Source organism: Tachypleus tridentatus, chromosome 12 (genome assembly GCF_004210375.1).
Source record: "Tachypleus tridentatus isolate NWPU-2018 chromosome 12, ASM421037v1, whole genome shotgun sequence".
NCBI classification, from domain to species: Eukaryota; Metazoa; Arthropoda; class Merostomata; order Xiphosura; family Limulidae; genus Tachypleus; species Tachypleus tridentatus.
In genome coordinates, this window is record NC_134836.1 from 70,296,368 (window position 1) to 70,319,800 (window position 23,433).

General features: G+C 34.8%; 1 protein-coding gene across 6 annotated transcripts in view; it reads left to right on the forward strand.

The window, feature by feature from the left end:
* LOC143233529 (cell adhesion molecule Dscam1-like) overlaps window positions 1-23,433 on the forward strand; it is a 122,566-nt gene that overhangs the window by 86,539 nt on the left and 12,594 nt on the right. For 3 of the 6 annotated variants that reach the window (XM_076469838.1, XM_076469841.1, XM_076469840.1), the window contains exons 13-18: window positions 7,860-7,958; window positions 8,083-8,271; window positions 9,077-9,370; window positions 11,498-11,665; window positions 17,827-18,044; window positions 21,829-21,895. In XM_076469838.1, coding sequence (XP_076325953.1) covers window positions 7,860-7,958; window positions 8,083-8,271; window positions 9,077-9,370; window positions 11,498-11,665; window positions 17,827-18,044; window positions 21,829-21,895 — 1,035 coding nt within the window. The remainder of the gene's footprint in view (window positions 1-7,859; window positions 7,959-8,082; window positions 8,272-9,076; window positions 9,371-11,497; window positions 11,666-17,826; window positions 18,045-21,828; window positions 21,896-23,433) is intronic. The other 3 variants (XM_076469839.1, XM_076469842.1, XM_076469843.1) reach the window with 2 other exon arrangements.

Sequence of the window (23,433 nt, forward strand, 5' to 3'; positions counted from 1 at the left end):
TAAGGAAGAAAAATATTTTAAAATTATGTTACGTCACAAATACAGCTTGAATAATTTAAAGTAACATAACGTTTAATATTCTACAGGACATTTCATAGTCCTATATATATTTTAACAGACATTAAAAGCCATCTCTTTAAAAGTTTATGAAGGTAACTTTGAGCATGAACGACGTCGACTTCATCGTAAGGTCAGTGGATTCTATGTGTAGGAATAACCAAAGTACTCAGCAGACATAATAAAAATATAATAAAAATGAACAGTGATAGTTTTACTTGAGAAGATAGTTGCCACTCACGTTCATTTGTTTCTCTACACAACAAACCCAAAAACAAGACAAGAAACAATTGCTAAGATACTAAACCAGAAAGTGACCAACCCACCAAATTGTTCATCTTTCTTCTTATTGTTGTAGCTCAAACAACTTTACAACTACCTTATTATTTACGTTAGTTTACACCTAATATCACTCTATGTTTCTAGGCAATGCACAATGTTATCGCTTACTCGTAATAAATAGCAGCAATTAATTATAGTACACAAAAATGTTATAATTACCCCATGATGCTAGCTTTTACACAGAAATCTGGTGTCCTTTTAAAAACTTAAGTACAGGGTGAACAGGAATTATCAGATTGACGTTAGATGACTGTAACACGTAGAATACTTAATGTTTTGTACACTATACAAATGGCGTCTTAAGGGAGTCAACCCCTACTTTATGTATATTGAAGGTGTAAAACTCTTACAAAACAAATAATAAAGTAAACTTAATGTTTTTGTAAACTTAAAATAACGTAGGGATATCAGTGTCAAATAAACATGCAAACAAAAGAATATAAGGGTGATACAACTCTTACATAGATCATCTCTATGTTACTTTCAATATTAAAATTTAATATTAAACTATAGAGTATTGATATTACTGCAGTTGGAAATTATATATTTCTAAATGTTGGTATGCAGACTTAGTACAGACTCCAACTATGATCTCGGTCAAACTGACCGATCTCGTAATCATTTTGTGCTCATGCATGTTACGATGTAACATTCTAAATTATTTATGCATCAGGTTGCGTATGAAGCCTTAATTTCGTTGGTTTCAGGATAAGAGTAAGTAATAAAAATATAAACAAAACTGCCTTAAACATTTCATTCAATCCCGTCAATTACTGATGGAATCTCTTGTATATTTTACGTAGAAAATTGGTAATTTCTTTCAGTCTTGTCCAGTTAGTTTTTATAACTAAGTGTTTTAACAGAGAAAACAAAAACATTACTCAATATAATGCAATATATAAATGCCACTGATATATAACTGTGTAAAAATATATTGATAATTAGTGGGTCAATGGTAAGTTAAACTTAAATCGGTAAATTAAAGGTTAGTGAAAAAATACTAATGCGTATTAGTTTATATTGTATAAATATCCGACATATACTACCCTCACAAGTTCAATTGTAATGTTCTTATATTTTAAAACAAATAGTTAAGTATTTAATAAAAACTAGCTGGCAGAACGAAAACATCATTCTAAACACTCTTTTTCCTTTCGAAAGAAGTTTAGATGGATATTTCTGTATACCCATTCCATGTTTTCTTTTATTTTCCGAAACCCTTTTGCTGTGAGAATATCCCTTAACATTGATTTAACTCAGCAGATGATATATGATATTGATTAAAGTATTCCTCTATTCACGATACCACCTTTTTTACCAAATAATAAAGGTTCACGTGTTTTCGGTAAATAAACGGAACTAAGTGCGACAAGTACATAAAGGTTCAACCCCCCCACACACACACATAAAAGAATTTCACTTTTAAAAAGTCTTAGATAAATAAAACTCAGAAGTTTAAGATCTGTAAATAATATGAAATAGATGACCTTTGGTTTTCTTCTGACTCTTCAATGAGTTAATGGTGATTTGGAGGGCGTATAATGCTAAATCAAATAGGTTTCGATACCTCTGGGCCCGGTTTGACTAGGTGAGTTAAGACGTGCAACTCGTAATCCGAGGGTCGCGGGTTTGCATCCCGGTCGCGCTAAACATGCTCGCCCTTTCAGCCGTGGGGGCGTTATAATGTGCCGATCAATCCCACTATTCGTTGGTAAAAGAGTAGCCCAAGAGTTGGCGGTGGGTGGTGATGACTAGCTGCCTTCCCTCTAGTCTTACACTGCTAAATTAGGGACGGCTAGCGCAGATAGCCCTCGAGTAGCTTTGCGCGAAATTCCGAAACAAATCGATACACCTGGTGGGCACGACACAGATAGCCCATTAAATAGCTTTTTCCTAAAGAATAAACAAAAAAAAACGTTTTTTTCTACAGTAAAGAGGTTACTATAAACGTTAACGATTCTTTATTAAATTCTTCTGGTGGTCACGATGAACGTGTCAAATGTGTATATTATATGTATATTGTAACACGGGAATAAATGTGGCAATAATTGGTCGTGTGAAAACAGGAATAATTTTCGTTATTACTCGAAAAATTTATATCACAATTCCAACTTATTTACTATCAAAGCAAAATAATATAAAATAATATTGTTTATTTAGAAATAGAATTCATTTTCATTCGTGGTACTTGGGAAATTACAAGACGTTTCCAGAAAAGTTTCTACATGGCATAGGGTGTTTCCCTAATTGTCACAAAAGGTGTTCAACACGTGTTCCCATCATTATTAACTGGTATGTGTAACCTGTTCCTTATTAGCTATACTGCAATGGTCGCTCAGCTTTATTATTTTAATAACTTTACTTCAACTTATCGATAACGCTCTGGTAAATGTTAAATAAAGATTTTAATTCGGTGGTAGTTAAACCAAGTATTCTCATGCATATACAAATGCTAATGTAATCCTCAGAAATAAATAAGTAAACTTCATTTAAAGCCTACTTGAATGATACCATGTTCAGCTGGTTCAGGCGTGACAAGGGAAGAGAAGGTATGTTCACGTCTCAGTTGTGCATTTACTAAACTGGTTCGATTCAGGCGTCACAAGGGAAGAGACGATGTGTTCACGTCTCAGTTATGTATTTTCAGACATATTATAGCTGATCACACTTCTTCTAATACATTAGAAAAATGACGTTTTTTGCATCAGTAGTTTATTTTTGTACAATATTTGATTTTGTCAAAGTTCCATTTAAAAATAAAAATCTGTGTTTAATACTTCTACATTTACTTTAATTATAAATATTACTTACTGACTTTTTGTAAACGCAGCTTTACATCAAAAGTATTACTGTCCGAAGTTGCAAGACCAACTTATAGACATTACGAATGAAATCCTCAACACATAATGTTTTGTTCCCATTTCTTATAATATTAATTGGTATCTGAACTGCGGGAAAAGTTCAATAATAATGAATAATTGGCGATAAGGAATAAATTATTACTCCTATGGGTTCCGAAATTCTCTTTCCATACATCAGTTCAAATGACGATATGTTAAGAAAAACGTTGTGCATTTTATGTTGATTGTCAATAACAGTAGTTTTCTGTTTATTATCAAGTGGTTTGGTTGTGCTGTTGCCCGGAAATTACTTACTTGTTTGTGTGAGAGCAAATTCATATTGGACTATTCGCTTTGTCCTCCTCGAGAGAATCGAACCTCGGGACTTAGTGTTGTATGTCCATAAACTTACCACTGTCTCACCATAGGAATTAATTCAGGATTTTCATTGTGTTACAAATTATGGTCAATTTCTTTTATACGTAGGTCGAAATTTGCTTATTACTTTGTTTTACGTTATTATACACTGATACATATAAGTGGTTTTACTTTGGAAAGAGGGGCTTTGGAGTGAAATATTTCGTGCAAAAAATATTTTCATTCTTTTTTATTTTTATTTATTGTTTAAAGCCTCGCATCCAATAATATATGTTTTCCAATTTCACTCCATATAAGAAGTTTGCTAAATCTAATAGATGATGTATTCTCATTGTACCCTCACTCGTGTCTATATCTTACTTTTCAGATAATCTTTCCTTGAGGATACATCTTATCGCTGGACTCTGAAAACTTGTAACCTAATTTTATTGGATTTCTTATACGGCAGTCTTGTTTTCAGCATAAATAAGTGGCTGCAGGTGTCCTTCTCAGCTAATTTTGCAGCATTTAGAGTAACATCTGTTCTGTTGAAGATGATCTAAATGTTTCAATCATGTGACGTGAAGCTAAACATAACATGACTAATTTACTTTTATCAGAGCCAGGCATGACCAGGTGGTTAGGGCTCTCAACTCGTAAACATATTCGCCCTTTCAGCCGTACGGGCATTATTATGTGACAGTCAATCCCACTATTCGTTGGTAAAAGCGTATCCCAAGAGTTTGCAGTTGGTTGTAATGACTAGCTGCCTTCCCTCTTGTCTTACACTGCTAAATTAGGGACGACTAGCGCAGACAGCCCTCGTGTAGCTTTGCGCGAAATTCAAAACAAACTAAACCAAACCATGGTGATAGCTAATGGAAGACAAATGCTCTTTCGAAGGAATTGCAAAAGACTATATGTAATAAGATAAAACGATTTTAACTCGGTTATTTCTGCCTACGTCAGATTATTTGCTGTAATCGTCAATCATACCTTATTGACCCCACAGTGTAAGAAGCTCAAACGTCCAACTCAACTGTCTTTTATACTAAATGTTGCAATAGACATTGGACCTAAGATGTTTTGCTATCCGTAGAAACTTTATATAAATGGTTAATATGAAAGGTAAAATATATTCTAAAAGAAAATATCTCTGGTGCAAAACTACTTGAATTACTGTTAAGTTTAAAGATCTAAATTTTCCCTAATAAATTATTTTTTTCATTATGCTTAGATATCTTGACACTTCTAATTAAATAGAACAATCTGTTTTAAATGTTACGGTGTACTTAACTCACTGAGACGACTATTTAAGTCAAGATGTAAATCTTTCATTAAGTGTGTTATTTGAAGTGTGTTCAGAGTCGAAGGAAACACACTCATAAAAACTCTGAAGACGTCGGTTAACTGATGAAGCTTATAAATTCATATTTGAGCGGGCAACTATCCAACGATATCTATTATTCTTAACAGTGAGTTGACAAACAGCCAATGACATGGGTTGTTACTAAACAATATGTTGACAATCGTTATGATATTACGTGTTGGTAAGCAACGTAAATGAATTTCACATCCAACCTTAATGTGGCTTCCTAGTAGAACACACAACTAAGTAAGTTATGAACATTATAATGGTCCTACGAATCCTTTGTATATATTGTTTTGTTTTGTATGTAATAAACGTGCACATGGTTTATTTCTACATGTTTCGCACATTTTGTCAGTATTTGAATTCCGTTTTGTTGATTCTTAGTTCCGCTTTTCTTATGAATACAATCATTTTCTAACTTGCATACAACATCGTAAACTGATTGGTCAGTCGATATTGACAGCTTTGGGTTGTCCGTCTATTTTTAGACGATCGATAAGTAAACTGTGTTTTCAGTTTGAGAAAATCTTCGCGAGCAAACTTTAATATTGTATTCACCTTGAGACTTGTGAATTTCGTATATTCACATAAACTTTTTTATGTTAAAACAATTCAAAACTGGTAATGTGTTCACAAAGCTTAGCAAGTGTGATAGACTCTCCAACTTTTTCGAATGATTTACTGGAGAGATACGTACACCTGCTCCGTTTATCCTGGACCTTGAATACGTTGCTGAACTGAAAGTTTTGTTAATGTAGAAAATACAAAGAAATTTGATACTTTTGCAGTAAAAAAAATGTTTCCTTCGAAAAACAAAAATATATAGCATGGTTTTCTCGAATTTGAACTATCTAGTGTAACTTCTGGTGCAGTACTATTTTGAAACATAATTCGAAGTTTATTTCTGTCATTATGCGATAAACGCCAGCCCACCAACTCGCACTGCAAGTTTAATTATTTTGCTCTTTTCAAACAAAAACACGGTAAATAATTTTCTATAGGTTTATGTCAGTATATTCGCATGTAACAAGAGCGTTTTAAAGCCTGTTATGGCAACGAACGATTTTTCAGATTAAAATATAATATCAGATAACGTTGTGGACTGAAAAAAACAACACTACTAGCTCGCTAAGGTTTCCTAAGATCAAGCAAAACAATCAGTTTGTTCATCTCGAAGTAACCTGAGCATAGACGCAGAACCCAAAGCCATCAATATGACTATCCAATCAGTTGGTTATGTTATATGCAAAGAAGAAAAGGGTTATGCAGGCTGCAGATAAGAATAAATAAAACGAATCTAAAGCTTGGAGAAAGTAGAGAAGTTATTGAATAAAACCACGAGCAAATGGACATTTACTACGTATGAAATAAAACGTAATGTATCATACGTCAATGATTAATACAAATCATGATAATAATGTCAGGTTTCTGGGCAGCATCATAAATGTTACGTTTATTAATATTATCAGCTTTAAGTTTTGAGTGTTTTGTTTTTTTCAGTAAATAAACACACGACGTTTTAGACCATCGGAACTCTCGGTGGACTCAGCAGATAGCCTCATGTGGCTTTGCTATAAAAACACACACACACACACATTGGAACACTGTAAGTAGTTAACGTCCTCTGGTGAGGAATTACATTGCTAAAATTCGAAAATCGATTCCCCGCTGTGGGCACAGCAGATAGCACGCTGTAGACACAGCAGATAGCACACTGTGACTTTTCTAAGACGAATAACAAACAAGTGTTTAACAAAGATGGCAACAATTATTTACACAATATATAAAAATACAAAACGTTTTCACACAAAGGTATTTATATTGTACAGTTTCTGCGCTTTCCTTCTCTTCATATCAGTTTCACTAGATGAAATGTTCATACAACATGAAGCCGTCGTTTCAACTCTCTGTTCGATTCTTTTCCATTTTCACCCAAATAAAATTCTTCACTCGTGTTGCATTTAATTTCACAAGACAATTAATCCAACACGAAAGCAACTAAACCATGGTGGACCTGCATTCAAGTTGGTGTACAAATAGTTTAGAAAAACGTGATAAAACGTCGATGGAAGAGAGAAGGGTCACGTAGACCCCAGTGGTAACTTTAGGGTTAACAATTCAAAATCGATAATCTACGTGTGATATTTCGCTGAGTATATGAAAAACTATGAAAGTAAAGAAATGGTAGCCAGTTATAGTAATATTGTTAGGTTAGTTATGGTATCTTAATTGAGTAGTCACTGATGTTAATACTATTGGGTTAATTATAGAGCATTCTAAATTGGATAAATAGATTAATTATAGCACATGTTAAGGGAGTGGTCAGTGGATATAAATAGATTAATGTTGTTACTTTTATAGTACGTGTTAAGTGAATGGTCAGTGGATATAAATAGATTAATGTTACATTTATAGTATGTGTTAAGTGAATGGTTAGTGGATAAATAGGTTAATTATAATATATGTTAAGTCAGTTATGGTATGGTAATTGAGTAGTCACTGATGTTAATATTATTGGTTTAATTATAGTACATGTTAAGTAAGTGGTCAGTAAATAAATAGATTAATGTTACTTTTATAGTATGTGTTAAGTGAATGGTCGGTCAGTGGATAACTAGATTAATTATAGCATATGTTAAACAGGTTATTTAAGTTACAAGATTCACCAGAGGATAGACAGTTAAACAATTATTGGTATTAATTTTTAAAAAATTCTGATCTGATTTCGGATAATTATTCACATATTATGTTTTACTTTATATTTAAACTATTTAAACGTTTTCATGGCCAAAACACTTGTTGCTAAGTTTTGAAAAGCACCGAGCTTGTTCGTTGCCATTATTTTAGGATTTGGTATAGTTGACTAAATCTTATATATCCTTCTCTCATAGACCATCCGCCCACACCTGTGTTAAAAATATCTGTTACCACAGCATCGTCTATTACAGTTACGTGGGATTCATCAAACGATCCAGACTGTCCTGTTTCAGGTAAATATCGTCATATTTTTTTCCAGATTTTATAATAGTACCTGTTATATCAATACCATGTTTATTTAGCGCTTACCTTCATTAACTCTTTTTATATACTCACCCCGAACTGTATTGCACTTAGAATATATAATATACCACAAAATGGACAACACGGAGAGCTGGCAGCAGTCTCACCTCAGCGGGGATAAAAGAAGTTACACACTCCAGTCGTTGAACTGTGGCGCCACCTACCACTTATATATAGAGGCCTATAACAAAGTGGGAAAGAGTGAACCGAGTCAGACTATTTCGACTAAAAGTGACGGACACGGTAGGAACACATTACATCATTAAGTCCATTGTGAACTTCCATGTTTGAGTTATGAGGAACAAGTTACGTCATTATGTCCATTGTGAACGTCCATGTTTGAGTTATGAGGAACAAGTTACGTCATTATGTCTATTGTGAACTTCCATGTTTAATATATGTAATTTCATACATTTGCAGTTTATCTAATATTTACCATCTTATTGTCGTGTTTCTGTATTTATCTGATAAATAGCGTCAAATAATTTTAATTTAAATCGGAAAACCTCTCATAAGATACTGTCTTGTATTTCAATTAATAAAGTATCGAGTGACGAACTGATAATATAATCTTTAAGTACCTGAAAGAAACATTTCACTAAAATCTTAATTCTTTTACAGGTTTGGAAGTATAGTTTGTGAATAATGTCTTTCATTACTACGTAGCCTCATAAGGGTAAAAATAACAATGAAATAAACTTAAATAAACAAATAGATTACATTTCAAAGTCGTCCAGTTTACAATAATGAACTTTGGAATCTCAGAGAGTGAAATTTCAGAAGGATGTTAGCTGACTCTTAAAATTCAACACGAAATAGTAATATAATAACATAATATAATAGTAATATAAGATGTTATTACTATGTAAGCTATATAACCGAACGGTCATGTTTTCGTTAAACGATTACATATTTGTGAATATTCATTTATGTGTGGCTGCACGTATCGTGCGTGTCTACGCTACATTTTCACAACGTATCGATGATTCACATTTTTCTGTGAATACCCTGGGAATTTTAATTATCTATTTTTACTGACCACTTCTAGCACCAGTTGCCCCTGACAAATACTTATTTCTTACCACTAATTCCACCTATATCGTTCTACACTTAAATGCTTGGAAGAACGGAGGTTGTCCAATCAACTTTTTTGTCATCCAGTATAAACAACGCGAGCAGGTGGAGTGGACATTGGTCTCTAACAACATTCTGCCAGATCAGCAGGACCTTATGGTCACGGACCTGACTCCTGGCATGTGGTATACCTTACTGGCGTCTGCTCACAACGATGCAGGAATCACTGATGCTGAGTTTGTGTTTGCGACATTAACCCCAAGTGGAGGTAAACTGAACTACATAAGATCACTTTGGGAACAGAATTAATTACTTTTTTTCTTTAAGTTTCTCATTACAAACAGAGTTTTTGTCATCCGTTCTAACGCTTGATCTAAATATTGAATCTCATAACTTCGCATCACTGAAGTCTAAAACAAAAAGGCATCGATCACATGCAGTCTTAAATCAAAGATATAAGGGAAGATGTCGGAGGAAGTTAAGCATTGACCATTTTGCCCATGGTTAATGAGAACTCTCATTAACAACTGTTAAATTTTCATTAACAGTGAAATTAAATTATATATAACCATAAGCTAAGAGTTTCCGTTGTAGAATTTATTTTAAACTATATAGTAATAATTAATCATAAAACTACTATCTAAAGATGTATGAATTTTTTTCCACGTAGAAACTGAAATTGAATGAGTTTTAAATCCGGAACTGTGAAAGATTGTGGGTTCGAACCCCGTTCAGTTTCAGGTTTCTCTTCTTCATTTAAACACTTATATTACTTTGAGCTTCCGCAATTACACTGAATTCACCCGACACAGGATCCCTTCTAGTGTTAATATTGGTGTTCCATAGCTAGGATGTAAATATTAGCTCTTCATAAAATGATAATGTGCTACAGTAAACACAGGATCCCTTCTCGTGTTAATATTGGTGTTCCATAGCTAGGATGTAAATATTAGCTCTTCATAAAATGATAATGTGCTACAGTAAACTTGTACTTTATTTTGTTTAAATGTTTCTAGTGTAACATACAGTCATGTTGATCACTTTCATATTTTGAGAAAAGTCCAACAGTTCTACTCACTTTTATGTAAAAAGAAAGAAGCTCTCCAGTGGTTTAACGGTAAATCTGAAGACATACGATGCATAAACTAAAGTACCAATATCCATGGAGAGGAAAGCAATAGTCTAATAGTCCATTGTGTAGCTTTGTGCCTCAAAATAACTGCAACCAAGTTACTTAAAAACTATACTATTAAGGTTATTTCATTGCAAATTCTGAAAATATTAATGAAAGTAAAACTGCGTGTATTTAAAATAAATTAGGTTGTCCAGAAATAAATGTCGGAATTCTTACGATGACATTTAGAAGCTGAATATTGAGTAACTTATCGTTGGTTGGTTGGTTTAATCCAACGTTTGTCGCTTACAAGGTATCTTAACTGTCTACTGTGCCAACTCTGCTCAGAGTAAGTTCCGCAACTCTCAAGGTAACACGGACAAGAAGGACTTTCGTCTAATTTTTTCTCTACGACTTCAAACTTGAACGAAAAGCTACCAAACCTACATGTAACATCAGCCAATCATTCGGCCATGGATCTGTTACTGAAGGTACAGTTCAGCGTTGGTTCCAAAGGTTTCCACATGGAGATGAAAGTCTTGAAGATCATGAAGGTCGTGGAAGGAAGCCATACTTATATGGCAGACCCTCACACAACAGCACGTGAGCTTGCAGAAAAGCTAGGCACAAGCAAATAAATCATTGCCAACCACCTGAGTGCGATTGAAAAGACGGAAAAATGCGGGTTCCGCATGAGTTGTCTGAAGATCAACAAAATGGGTGTTATGAGAGCTGTCAAGGATGACGCTCCAAAAATTGAACGAATTGGGAATCGAGGTTCTGCCTGATCTACCTTATTCCCCAGACATCTTCCCTATATATTTTCATTTTTTCAAGCACTTTGACAACGTTTTGAACAACAGACGCTTTCAAAACCAGGCAGCTGCAGAAGAAGCTTTCAGGGAGTTCACTGACCACAAAAACTCTAATTTCTACAGCAGGGTCATAAACAGTATCATTATACGTGTTGAAGCAACTGTGTTTACTTTGATTAAGACATGTTTTACAATACTGGTTTACATTTTTCCAAACTTCGCAGTTCACAAACATTTATTTCTGGGAAACCTAATATTTTAACTGTCAAAAAATATTTATAATTATGTTAAGAATTCATTATTGGTAGCTAATAACATCAGACTTCAGGGTATTTGGGCTTCAGGCTAGTAATAACAAGAGTGGGTGAGATTTTTAAAACATAAAATAACCTAATGTGTCTATGACTTTTTTATATTTAGCCTTTTGAGCACACTGTAAGTTTAAAAATGGTTTTCGCATTTTTAGAGCTTCCGACGAGTCCTTCCAAAATGATGCCAGGAAACTTCCTTTATCGCCACCTAACAGTAACAGTTCCGGTTGCTAGTTCTGTGCTTGTTTTAATTGTCGTATTTATAGTTGTGTGTCAAGTGACCCGACGGAGGTCCCCTGGCCCACGCACCCACTCTCCAGAAGGTAATAACACAACCATCTTTTTTCTGTGTTCTTAGAATTATGTGTAAAGACTGGTTCAACGAATCTTATTTCTAAAGGTTTTTAATCAAATGAGTTCCACTCAATAAGGTTGGAGCCCGGCATGGCCACGTGGTTAAGGCACTCGACTCGTAATCTGAGGGTCGCGGGTTCGAATCCCCATAACTCCAAACATGCTCGCTCTTTCAGCCGTGGGGGCGTTATAATGTGATGGTCAGTCCCATTATTCGTTGGTAAAAGAGTAGCCCAAGAGTCGGTGTTGGGAGGTGATGATTAGCTGCCTTCCCTCTAGTCTTACACTGCAAAATTAGAGACGGCTAGCGCAGACAGCCCTCATCTATCTTTGCGCGAAATTCAAAACAAACCAAACCAATATGGTTGGATATCTTCCTGATGTTTAACTATATTTTTTTAACATTAACTGGAGACAGGTGTCACGTTATATTTATTTTATTCTCATTTAGTGACAAGTCTGCGAACTCTCAACACAAGAAACCAGGTTTCTATACCCGCCAGAGCACAGATAGCCCATTGTGTAGTTTGGTACTTAACTACAAATAAACACATTCAACACACTAGGTAAAATATATGTTTGATAAATGTTAAATTGATTTAGTCTGTCGAAGTAAAAAAAGGAACTTAATGTAGCCATTAATAAGATATCTAGACAAACATATTCAGTGTTTGAATCCAATATAAATAACCGTTTCTGGGAGTTTTGTCTACCCTGTTGCGCTAAAATTAGCCCCTTTTGAACTATGAATCGATACAACTGCATGGCTTTTGTACTACAACAACAGATTCTATAACGGCCATAAAAAGAAAAGAGTTGACAGCGACTTGCCATAGTAACTTGCTCGCCGAGTAATTTGTCATTATCATTAGAGTTATTTAATCAATCAATACGTAACTCTTATACAGTTATTAATAAACCATGACACAAGTTAAAATGCCATCTTTAAAAGTGTAGATCATATGTATATCCTATCTAGTAAAGTTTTGTCTTTCTTCTCTCTGTTTAAACTGCTATCGTGAAACCTTTTGATAAATGACAACAGAAGTAAATAAAACACGAACTTTAGTTTAGCTGTAAACATAATCTTTAAAACAAATAAAACAACGACTTCTAATTCTAGTCCAAAGATTCCCAGACCCTTTTAGTCTGAGAATCCTTTGATGTGATTTGATTTGGTTTGTTTTGAATTTCGCCCAAAACTACTCTAGGGCTATCTGCGCTAGCAGTCCCTAATTTAGGAGTGTAAGACTAGAGGGAAGGCAGCTAGTCATCACCACTCACAGCCAATTCTTGGGCTACTGTTGGAGATGGGGACTAGAGTTTGAGTAACTTAGTTGTAATATCTGGGCACACGAAGGGGGTTTGGTACAGATTGCTAAATGACATGGTTGGGGATATGGAACTTTCATTTAAAGCTTCTTCTTAATTTACATGAATTTCTTAAATAGAACATTTCCTAAACGTTCCGGTCACTTATTCCATACTCGGTAGAATATTGTAGCCTTTTCGATTGTTATCAACAATGTTATGGAATGGGAAATTATTACTCAATGATCTGTTCTTAGCAGACAGACTTATAAAGCTCTTCGTTTACAGTAAGTGGTGTAGTAATTGGATATCTTTATCGGATTAAAAATATGCAACATGCAGAAAATAGAAGATAAATAAGGTACGAGAAAAAAATATGGTTCTTCTACAAACACGTTACTACTGTTAGAAAGATGTCTGAAGCATGGGGATAGATTATGATTGGTTAAATATGATCTTTCTGATGCACGAAATGAACAAACACAATTTTAATCAAGTTAATTTAGTTTGTAATATGACTACAAAACTTAAGACACGAAATGGGAAATCGAGTGAACTTAAGTTTTTAAAACAGGAAAAAAGCCAAGCATCTCTCTTACATCTGTGACAATGAGTACAATAAATAAAAAATGCAATACAACGAATAAGTGTGTAGTTACAGTAAAGAATTCATTTTAAGAATGCTGTAGGTTAAATCACGTGCGGAAAACGCCCCGAATAAATAAATAGCAAAAGTAAGCTGGACCCCCTGCGAGATGGAATATGATTTGGTTTGAATTTCACGCAAAGTTACTCAAGAACTATCTGCGCTAGCCGTCCCTAATTTAGTAGTGTAAGACTAGAGGAAAAGCAGCTAGTCATCACCACCCACCACCAACTCTTGGGCTACTCTTTTACCAACAAAGAGTGGAATTTACCCTCACATTATAACGTCCCCATGGCTGAAAGGGAAAGCATATTTAGTGCGACCGGGATTCTAACCCGCGACCCTCGAGTGCCTTAACCACGTGACCATGCCGGACCAATGGAATATGAGAGCAGGTATTGGACGCCTAAACTATCAATAAAAAAACCTTTTCTAGCAACATATTGACGAACAAGAGGCACAGTAAACTGAATATGTCTTATCACGCTGAAATCTTCGCCAAAGTTAAAGTTTTTTGGATCGAAAAATTACATTATTCACACGAGCTCAGTAAACAAACCTAAAAATTTACTCAATATAATAAACTGACCTTTAGTATTGGGAAGTTGATTGTATTTCTGTATCAAAGGATTGTTTGAATTATATTTGTATATTCGAGCGTTTCCTTACAATATTGTTATAAACATTGGTATTATAGTGTTTGTTTATTTTTGAACTTCGCGCAAAGCTACACGAAGGCTATCTTCGCTAACTGTCCCTAATTAAGAAGTAAGACTCTAGGAAAGGCAACTAGTCATTACTAACCACCGCCATCTCTTGGGATACTTTTTAACCAATGAATATTGGGATTGAGCGTACATTATAACGCCCCCACGTCTGAAAAGACGAGCATGTTTGGTGTGGCGGGGACTCGAACCCGCGACCCTTGAATTACGAGTCTAACGACCCCTAACCACCTGGCCATGCCGAGCCTGTATTATAGTGTATTTGTATAAGTCAGTATGTACATTTCTTAAATACGAGATAGCACGTAAGCTGCGGAGGTGAAAAATACACAAACTGTATTTACATAACTAATACAGTGTACTGACATGCAACACGCAAATATCACAAATATTATATAGATACGCCATTTAACAATGTTGTTGTGTGAACCTTTTTTTTAATGGCGTTAACATTAATATACACGGATAATTTAGCATTGTTATTAAAAAACTACGTGCGTATTGGACACGAGCAATTGTTTTGAACACTGTTGACTATGCTTTCAACAATGTTTTTACGAACTTACTGACCAAACTATTATTTCATACCACAATAGTATTAGGCTTAACTTTAAATTACAATTATGACCAAGTTGAAAGTGTATGTGGCATGCTGTAGCTAAAGTGCTGGTAATTTTATGTCTATAAGTAACTTTTCAGGCTTTTAACCTGAGCATTCATATTTGTTTTAAATAGTGTACTTGGACTATCGCTATATGTTTCTTGTTTATGTTTTTTGTAAGTAATTCACGATTTTTTGGCTCAATTAGCTAAGCCTTCTAAACGCGTCGCATCTGTAGAAGGCTTAGGCAATTAAGCCGAAAGCTAGTGCATTAATTTAAAAAAAAAACAAAAAATAGCCCGGCAATACCAGGTGGATAAGGCACTCGACTCGTAATCTGAGAGTCGCGGGTTCGAATTCCCGTTACACCAAACATGCTCGCCCATTCAACCATGGGGGCGTTATAAAGTGACGTTCAATCCCACAATTCGTTGGTAAAAGAGTATTCCAAGAGTTGGCGGTGGGTAGTGATGACTAGCTGCCTTCCCTCTAGCCTTATACTGCTAAATTAGGGACGGTTAGCGCAGATAGCCCTCGTGTAGTTCATCCCTTAAATCACTATTTTTATACGTAATGAACAGTTCGTTGATAAAATACTTTAGGAGGTATATTTAGGAACAATAGTAATATTGTTATAGATAGTCTAGCGATTATCACAAATCGCTACCGAAGAGGCCCTTCGTTCAACACTAGAATTCGTCATTTGGACTTGATGATGACAGAAAAAATTATTTGAAATATGTATATATAGTATTTTGTTAAAAAAGTAACATTGCCTTAAAGTGTATAATTACGTTGAAACAAACATTTTTAATGTTGAAGTTTGTTGTAATGGTTTCGTATGTCACTTTCTCTTTTCTTCAGTTTAAATTTATTTCTGACCAATAGGACTGAAATCTGTTACTAATGTCAGTTGACATGATTTTGTCACAGAAATTTAGGCCTGCCTCTTGCCCCCCCCCACGTAGTGGCACAGCAGTATGAATGCGGACTTACAACGCTAGAAACTGGGTTTCTATGCCCGTGGGGGGGGGGGTGAGCGTAAGTAGCCCTTTGTGCAGCTTTGTGCTTAACTTCGAAACAAACAACCAAAATTTTAGGCCTACTGGTTTATAATATTTCGCCAGCTGTCGATGTTTAAACTAGAAATTTCTACATGTTTTGAGTCGGTTTTACTTCACCACATACTAACTTAACTTAGGTTACGATATGATGAAACCAAACGAACTCAGAACACTAAATATATCATATATTCTTCACCATTACAAGAGGCCTAATAGTATTTTCTTGATAAGCTGATGAGCCTTGAATGAACGAATCTACAATCCAAAGCAAGGAATATAGGCGATGAAGAAATGCATTATATCTCTACATCACAAGTTGTCTATTCAATGATGAAAAAAAAAGAAATATTTCCTGTATATTCAAACCGAAAATGTATTTCTGTATTAATCTGATAAGGCCAGATTAACCAGATAAAACGTCATGAGATGGCCCGGCATGGCCAGGTAGATTAAGGCATTCGACTCGTAATCTGAGGGTCGCAGGGTTCGAATCCCCATCGCACCAAACATGCTCGCCCTTTCAGCCGTGGGGGCGTTATAATGTTACGGCCAATCCCACTATTCGTTGGTAAAAGAGTAGCCTAAGAGTTGGCGATGGATGGTGATGACTAGCTGCCTTCCCTCTAGTCTTGCACTGTTAAATTAGAGAGTGCTAGCGCAGACAGCCCTCGTAGCTTTTCGCGAAATTAAAAAGCAAACAAACAAACAAACGTCATGAGATAAGAAACAAAATAGAAAAAAAACATGATAAGTGAGTTCGTGAAGTACTGTTGCATACTATTTACAAAACAGCTCCTTTTAACGTTTAATTTAGGCTCTTCTTCGCCCTCAGTGTAGGCTCTAAATCGATCCCAAAGAAACTGTAAAAAGAAATATCGATCAATAAAACAAAAATACTGAAGCTTAGGTCCTTCTCTTATCTCATGCATTATGTCTCGTCTTTAAAACGTCATCTTACTCTGACAGGACGTGATTTCATTTTTTCTTGTTTAATTATTTTATTATTTTTTTTTATATTTCATGGTTAATTGTATTTTTTCTCTACAGTTTATTATATGGTGAACTATAGAAAAAAATTTTCAAATACGTTTCTGGTGTTTTTCACTGAAATGAAAATAATCTTCACAAGTCATACATCATCAACTGTTATAAATTATCTTTACCGCTGGCGAAAGTGATCAGTAATATTCAAATATCCATTTTTTTGTTTATTTGTTTGTTTTGAATTTCGCGCAAAGCTGCACGAGAGCTATCTGCGCTATCCGTCTCTAATTTGACAGTGTAAGACTAGAGGGAAGGCAGCTAATCTTCACCACTCACCGCCAATTCTTGGGCTACTCTTTTATAAACGAATAGTTAGATTGGCCGTCACATTATAACACCTCCACGACTGAAAGGGCGAGCATGTTTAGTGTGACGGGAATTCGAACCCGCGACCATCGAATTAGGAGTCGAGTGCCTTAACCATTTGGCCATGCTGGGCCTGAAATTTTAGTGTTAATAAGTGAAAAGTAATGTATGAAAATACTATTTACGGTTAGAGAATTAGAAATCATATTTAAGAAAAATGTATTATTTACTGCTAGATAAATACCTGAAAATCATATACAATAGAACGTTATTTATGGTTTGAATAAAGAATTGAAAATCATACATATATGATAAAAGTATCTTATTTGTTATAATAAATAAAGGTAAATCCTATATAGTAAACGTTCATTCTTTACTGTTAAAGGGTATATAATTTAAAAGGCGTGCGTCATTCTTACACGTTTTTCTTTAGGTACAGAAAACAGTGAGCAAGTAAAACCAGATAATATGTCACTCACTGTTACTTATGACAGCCAAGAACCAGCCTATCTTCCCGCGCCTTATGCCACTACTAAGGTCCCAATGTACTCTCGAGAGCAGGTTGCATCACCCAAAGGAGGATCTGATCCTGGAATGCGCACATTTAGCAGTAGTCGCCACCTATATGATGTACCAAATCCAAACAGAAAAGTAAGTCGTCACAGATTTAAATTCGATGTTTCTTTCTTGTTGTTTCATAGTGTGGTAACGCTTTTGTTAATACAACTTATTTACGTCTAGACCGGACGTTTTCTTGTAGTTTCACAGTGTGGTAACCCTTTTGTTAACATAATTTATTTAGTCCTAGAGCTGGTGCTTTCTTGTAGTTCCACGGTGTAGTAACCCTTTTGTTAATATATCTCACTTAGTTCTTGAACTGTTGGGTTTTTTGTTGTAGTTTCAGAATGTAGTAACCCTTTAGTTAATATAAATTATCTAGGTCTAGACCTGATGCTTTCTTGTAGTTTCACGATGTGGTTACCCTTTTGTTATATAACTTATTCAGGTCTAAACCTGATGCTTTCTTATAGTTTCACGGTGTGGTAACCCTTTAGTTAATATAATTTATTTAGTTATAGAATTGTTGCTTTCTTGTAGTTTCACAGTGGGGTAACCCTTTTGTTAATATAACTTATTTAGGCCTAGAACTGATGCTTTCTTGTAATTCCAGAGTGTAGTAACCCTTTTGTTAATATAACTTATTTAGTTCTACAACTGATGCTTTGTAGTTTCACAGTGGGTAACCCTTTTGTTAATATAAGTTATTTCGGTCTAGAACTGATCCTTTCTTGTAGTTTCACAGTGGGTAACCCTTTTGTTAATATAACTTATTTAGGTCTAGACTTAGTGCCTTCTTGTACAAACTGGACAGAGCAAATTACGATGTTTTGCTTTACACTAATAGTTATGATGAGCAAGTTGCGTACTCGCTAAATAAAAGCATACTGAACCATAGAACTATAAATATAATTTTAACTATAGTATAGGACCTTGAGGGTGTTGTGAAGAAATCTTGAATCTCGTCAACAAAACGTCCGTACTGGTAAACCTGACAAATACATCATAGTAGCAGTGTAAAGTCCAGACACACATATTATGTGATGTACTTTCGTTGTTTGTCTCAATTGTGTGTTTCTTTCTGCAATTCAGCAAATTACCGTACTCCCTGGGAAGACACCTTTGAAGCAAAAAAGGGCAAATAGCAAAAAACAAGTGTGGATTAACATTGACAGTTTTAACGTCGCCTACTTTTGCACACTAGGATACAACTGTTTAGAAATCTTAACGTAAGTCGTATCTTCTGAATGACAGCCAGAAGTGTTCTGAAAAGCTCCTATCCAGTAGTGAAAATGTTCTTCTATCCAGAATGGTTTGAGGCTAGGACGTTCTTATAAATGTGACGCTACATTTAATTGGAAATGAATACAACCTGCTCCACGACCCTAATCTAGAAACTAACTAGATTACTGGAGTATTGTTGATATTATATTGTGTTGTTTTGATTTGCGTGAAAACAAATTTAATTAGCAACTTTTCGATGGAACTTTAACAAACTCCTAGCAAAGAAATATGAAGAGAAAATAATAAAACCTTGAACATGAGAATAAATAATATCAAAATTACGAAATTTTCTGGTGGGGAATCAGGGATGGAAAGGCTCCTCACATAAACTGTATTACATGTTCACTCGTTCATATGTGCGGGCGTTATTATGTGACGGTCAATCCCCACTGTTGGTTGGGAAAAGAGTAGCCCACGAGTTTGCGGTAAGTGGTGATGACTAGCTGCCTTCCCTCTAGTCTTACACTGCCAAATTAGGGACGGCTAGCGCAGATAGCCCTCGTGTAGCTTTGCACGAAATTCAAAATCAAACAAACAAACACACTATGTGACTAATATCGGGACATTGTGCTTTAGTTCCTTAGCTACATTAATCAGTTGAGAGAAATACAATACATAAGCTGTATTAAAAATGCATATAAAACTTTAAATAACAAACTTTAACTCTATGTTGCTACAACTGAACGTAAATCGAACTACAGCATGATCAATTTCATATGGCAGACAAGAATCTGAGAAATTTAAAAAGTATATTAGATTTGGGCCATGGTTGCCAACCTCTCATTGGATTTCATATCATTATGCCACGTTCTGTTCCCTCCAACTACATGCAGCTTCGATGGCTTTAACTGATATAAAATAGTTTATTTCTTTTCCGATGTCATCATCCTAGGAATGGCTGATTAAAGTCAACAGATGGACATGTAAAGTACAAATTAATTAAACATATCATATTTCGAAAGACAGATCGTAGCGATCAAAATCGATTTCTTTTTGCTCTGAGGAACTCTTGATAAATGGTTCAAGTCCTTATCAATCAGTTTTGGACATTTCCATATTTTATTAGTTAATGCATCTAAACAATAGTTCAATGCCTTTTCAGCAGCCAGTGGCCGATGTCACACACCACATCAATTTTACTTGCAAAGAGTTGGTCAATCAGAAAGACTCAAATAAATATAAAGATTTTCCTTACTTCATATTCTTACTTAACTTTATCTCAGATATTAAACTGCCACTTTGTAATCACGTGGTAAGAGTCACTGTCAAATCTCACTCTTTGGTCAGCCAAGAATAGCGTAAGAATTGGTGGTAGATGCTGTTAATTAGCCCACCAGTTCGAAATCAAAACGGCTATTTGTTCTCCTGTAGACTTGTCAAATAAAACATTTTGAAAATGCAATAACTACAATTAGTATTTAAAGTAAAAAAAAAAATTCCAAAATCCACAATATTATGTTTTAAGTTGATGTTCAGTTACTTTCCTCCATCCCAGTGACAAAGCAGCAGGTCTGCAGACTTACAACGTGAGAAACCCAGTGGTGGACACAGCTCAGTTAGCCTAATATCTAACTCGGCCCGGCATGACCAGGTGCTAAGGGTGCTCGACTCGTAATCTGAGGGTCGTAGGTTCGTATCCCCGTCGCACCAAACATACTCGCCCTTTCAGCCGTGGGAGTGTTATAATGTTACGGACAATAACACTATTCGTTGGTAAAAGAATAGTTCAAGAGTTGGCGGTGTGTGGTGATGACTAGCTATCTTCCCTCTAGCCTTACATTGCTAAATTAGGAATGGATAGCGCAGATATCTTTGTGCAAAATATTAAAACAAACAAGCAAACTAATGTGTAACATTAGGCTTAACTTCAGAAAACAAATCCCTGTTATTTCCTTGAGACTTGAATAAGAGTAGGTTTAATAAAAATAATAATTATTTTATTTTACTACCTCATTCTAGAAACATCATATTTCATATAAGAAACAGAAAGAAAGAGTTAGGTGGCTTAAATTCAGACTTTAATTCCGATATGTTATAGAACTCTTCATTCTTCGGCCTTATATTATTTTAAGCAGTTTATAATATTAAACATAATGAATGTTTAATTTTTTTTTAAATAATAGCAGCAAAAATAACAGATAAAACAACAATATCATTTTCCGGATTAAGGGTATTCTTAAAATTATTATTTTACACAAATACAATATTGTTACACCCCATTTATTATTATTATCAGAAGCATTCTTTTTCAGACAAATTATCATTTAAAACAAATACAATATTATTGGTCGCCTTTAACTGTTACACTCCAGTTATTGTTTGAAATATTTTGAGATGAATCATCATTTTACAAAAAGTCAATATTATTGGTCGCCTTTACTTTTTCTACGCCACTTGTTATTAGATGCATTTGTTATTGTTTTTTGTCTTTCTGATGAATCATTTTAAAAAACAATATTATTAGGTTTCTTGAACGTTTACACTTCAACTATAACTAGAAGTATTCTTTTTTCAAATAAATCATCATTTCATAGAAATAAAATATTGTTGGTTATCTTAAAGTTTTATACTCAATTATTATTATTATTAATAGCATTTTTTTCAGATGGAATCGAAGCATTTCACCAACGGCACCGTGATCAACGAATACCAGAAAACAGGTACGAATTAGTATGAATTATTATAAACATATATAACACGAAACTTTTCACATCATTGTGTCTTATCATGGCATAATCTCACAACGTTATTTGTAAGGGTATTCTTAAAATACCTACCTGTGTGATATCAGTATTTTACTGTTATCACTGGTCTTTTATGCGATGAATCCAAACATCCACATATATTATTATTGTGGATTTCCTTAGCTATTTCTAAGGGTAAAATGAAAACCGTGAGAACTAAAACTGTTTCAGTTTATTTACAAGAAGCTGTACACAGATTTTCATATACCATTTGATCTCACCAAACTCTAAAAAATCGAAAACCTTTTAAAACCGTTTTCTAAATGTGTGAATAAGCTACACCATCATAATATCTTCAATATAATAGCGACATAACCTGGCATGACCTTGCGATTAGATCACTCAATTAGCAATCTACAAGGCCCGCGAGGCCAGATGGATTAGGGCGTTCGACTCGTAATCTGAGGGTCGTGGTTCGAATCCCCATCACACCAAACATGCTCGTCCTTTCAGCTGTGGGAGTGTTATAATTTGACGATCAATTCCACTATTCGCTGGTAAAAGAGTAGCCCAAGAGTTGGCGGTGGGTGATGATGATTAGCTACCTTTCCTCTAGTCTTACACTGCTAAATTATGGATGTCTAGTGCAGATAGCCCTTGTGCAGCTTTGCGCGAAATTAAAAAACAAACAAGAATACAAGAAATCTGAGGATTGCAGATTCGAATCTCCTCACCAAACGCACTCGCCCTTTCAACCTTGGGGGTATTGTAAGGTAATAGTCAATCCTACTATTCGTTAGCAAAGAGTGCCCCAAAATTTGCCGGTGGGTGATGCTGATTAGCTGTCTTTTTTTTTAATATATCACATCAAAATTAGGGATAGCTAGAGCAAGTAGACCTCGAGTAGAGGTCGAAGACAGTTAACAAAAAACTAACAGTGGTTTTTTTGTGACAACAAAGAAGTGGTCAACGTTTCAATCACACAGTCTCTATCAAGACAATTACCAAGTTGTTTCCATTTCACATAAATATATAATTTATTACAATACTTTTATCTGAATATTATTTGTCTTTATATTTTGGTTAGAATTTGCTTCCATGCGACATGAGAAAGTTTAAAACAGCTGATGTTTTAGTAATTAAAATTATTTTGTTATTAAGAAGTGTTTTGTCTGTTTTTTGTGAAGCACAAAGTTACAAAATCATTTATTCGTTCTGTGTTCTAATGTTGGACCAAAAGAAACATCAGTATTTTACTGTTATCACTGGTCTTTTCTGCTATGAATCCAAACATCCACATATATTATTATTGTGGACTTCATAAACATAAGGATACCTTGATTTTGTGAACTGGTTCGATTGTGGATGAGTTACATCTCGGTCCTGAGGTCTATGTATTCGCTGGAAATATCTTCCAAAGATTTTGAAATTCTGTTAAAGTCTAGTTAGTTTAATAACAACCAAGAATAACACCGGAAAAGTAATTTCATGCTAACTGAAACCAGTTCAGTGCA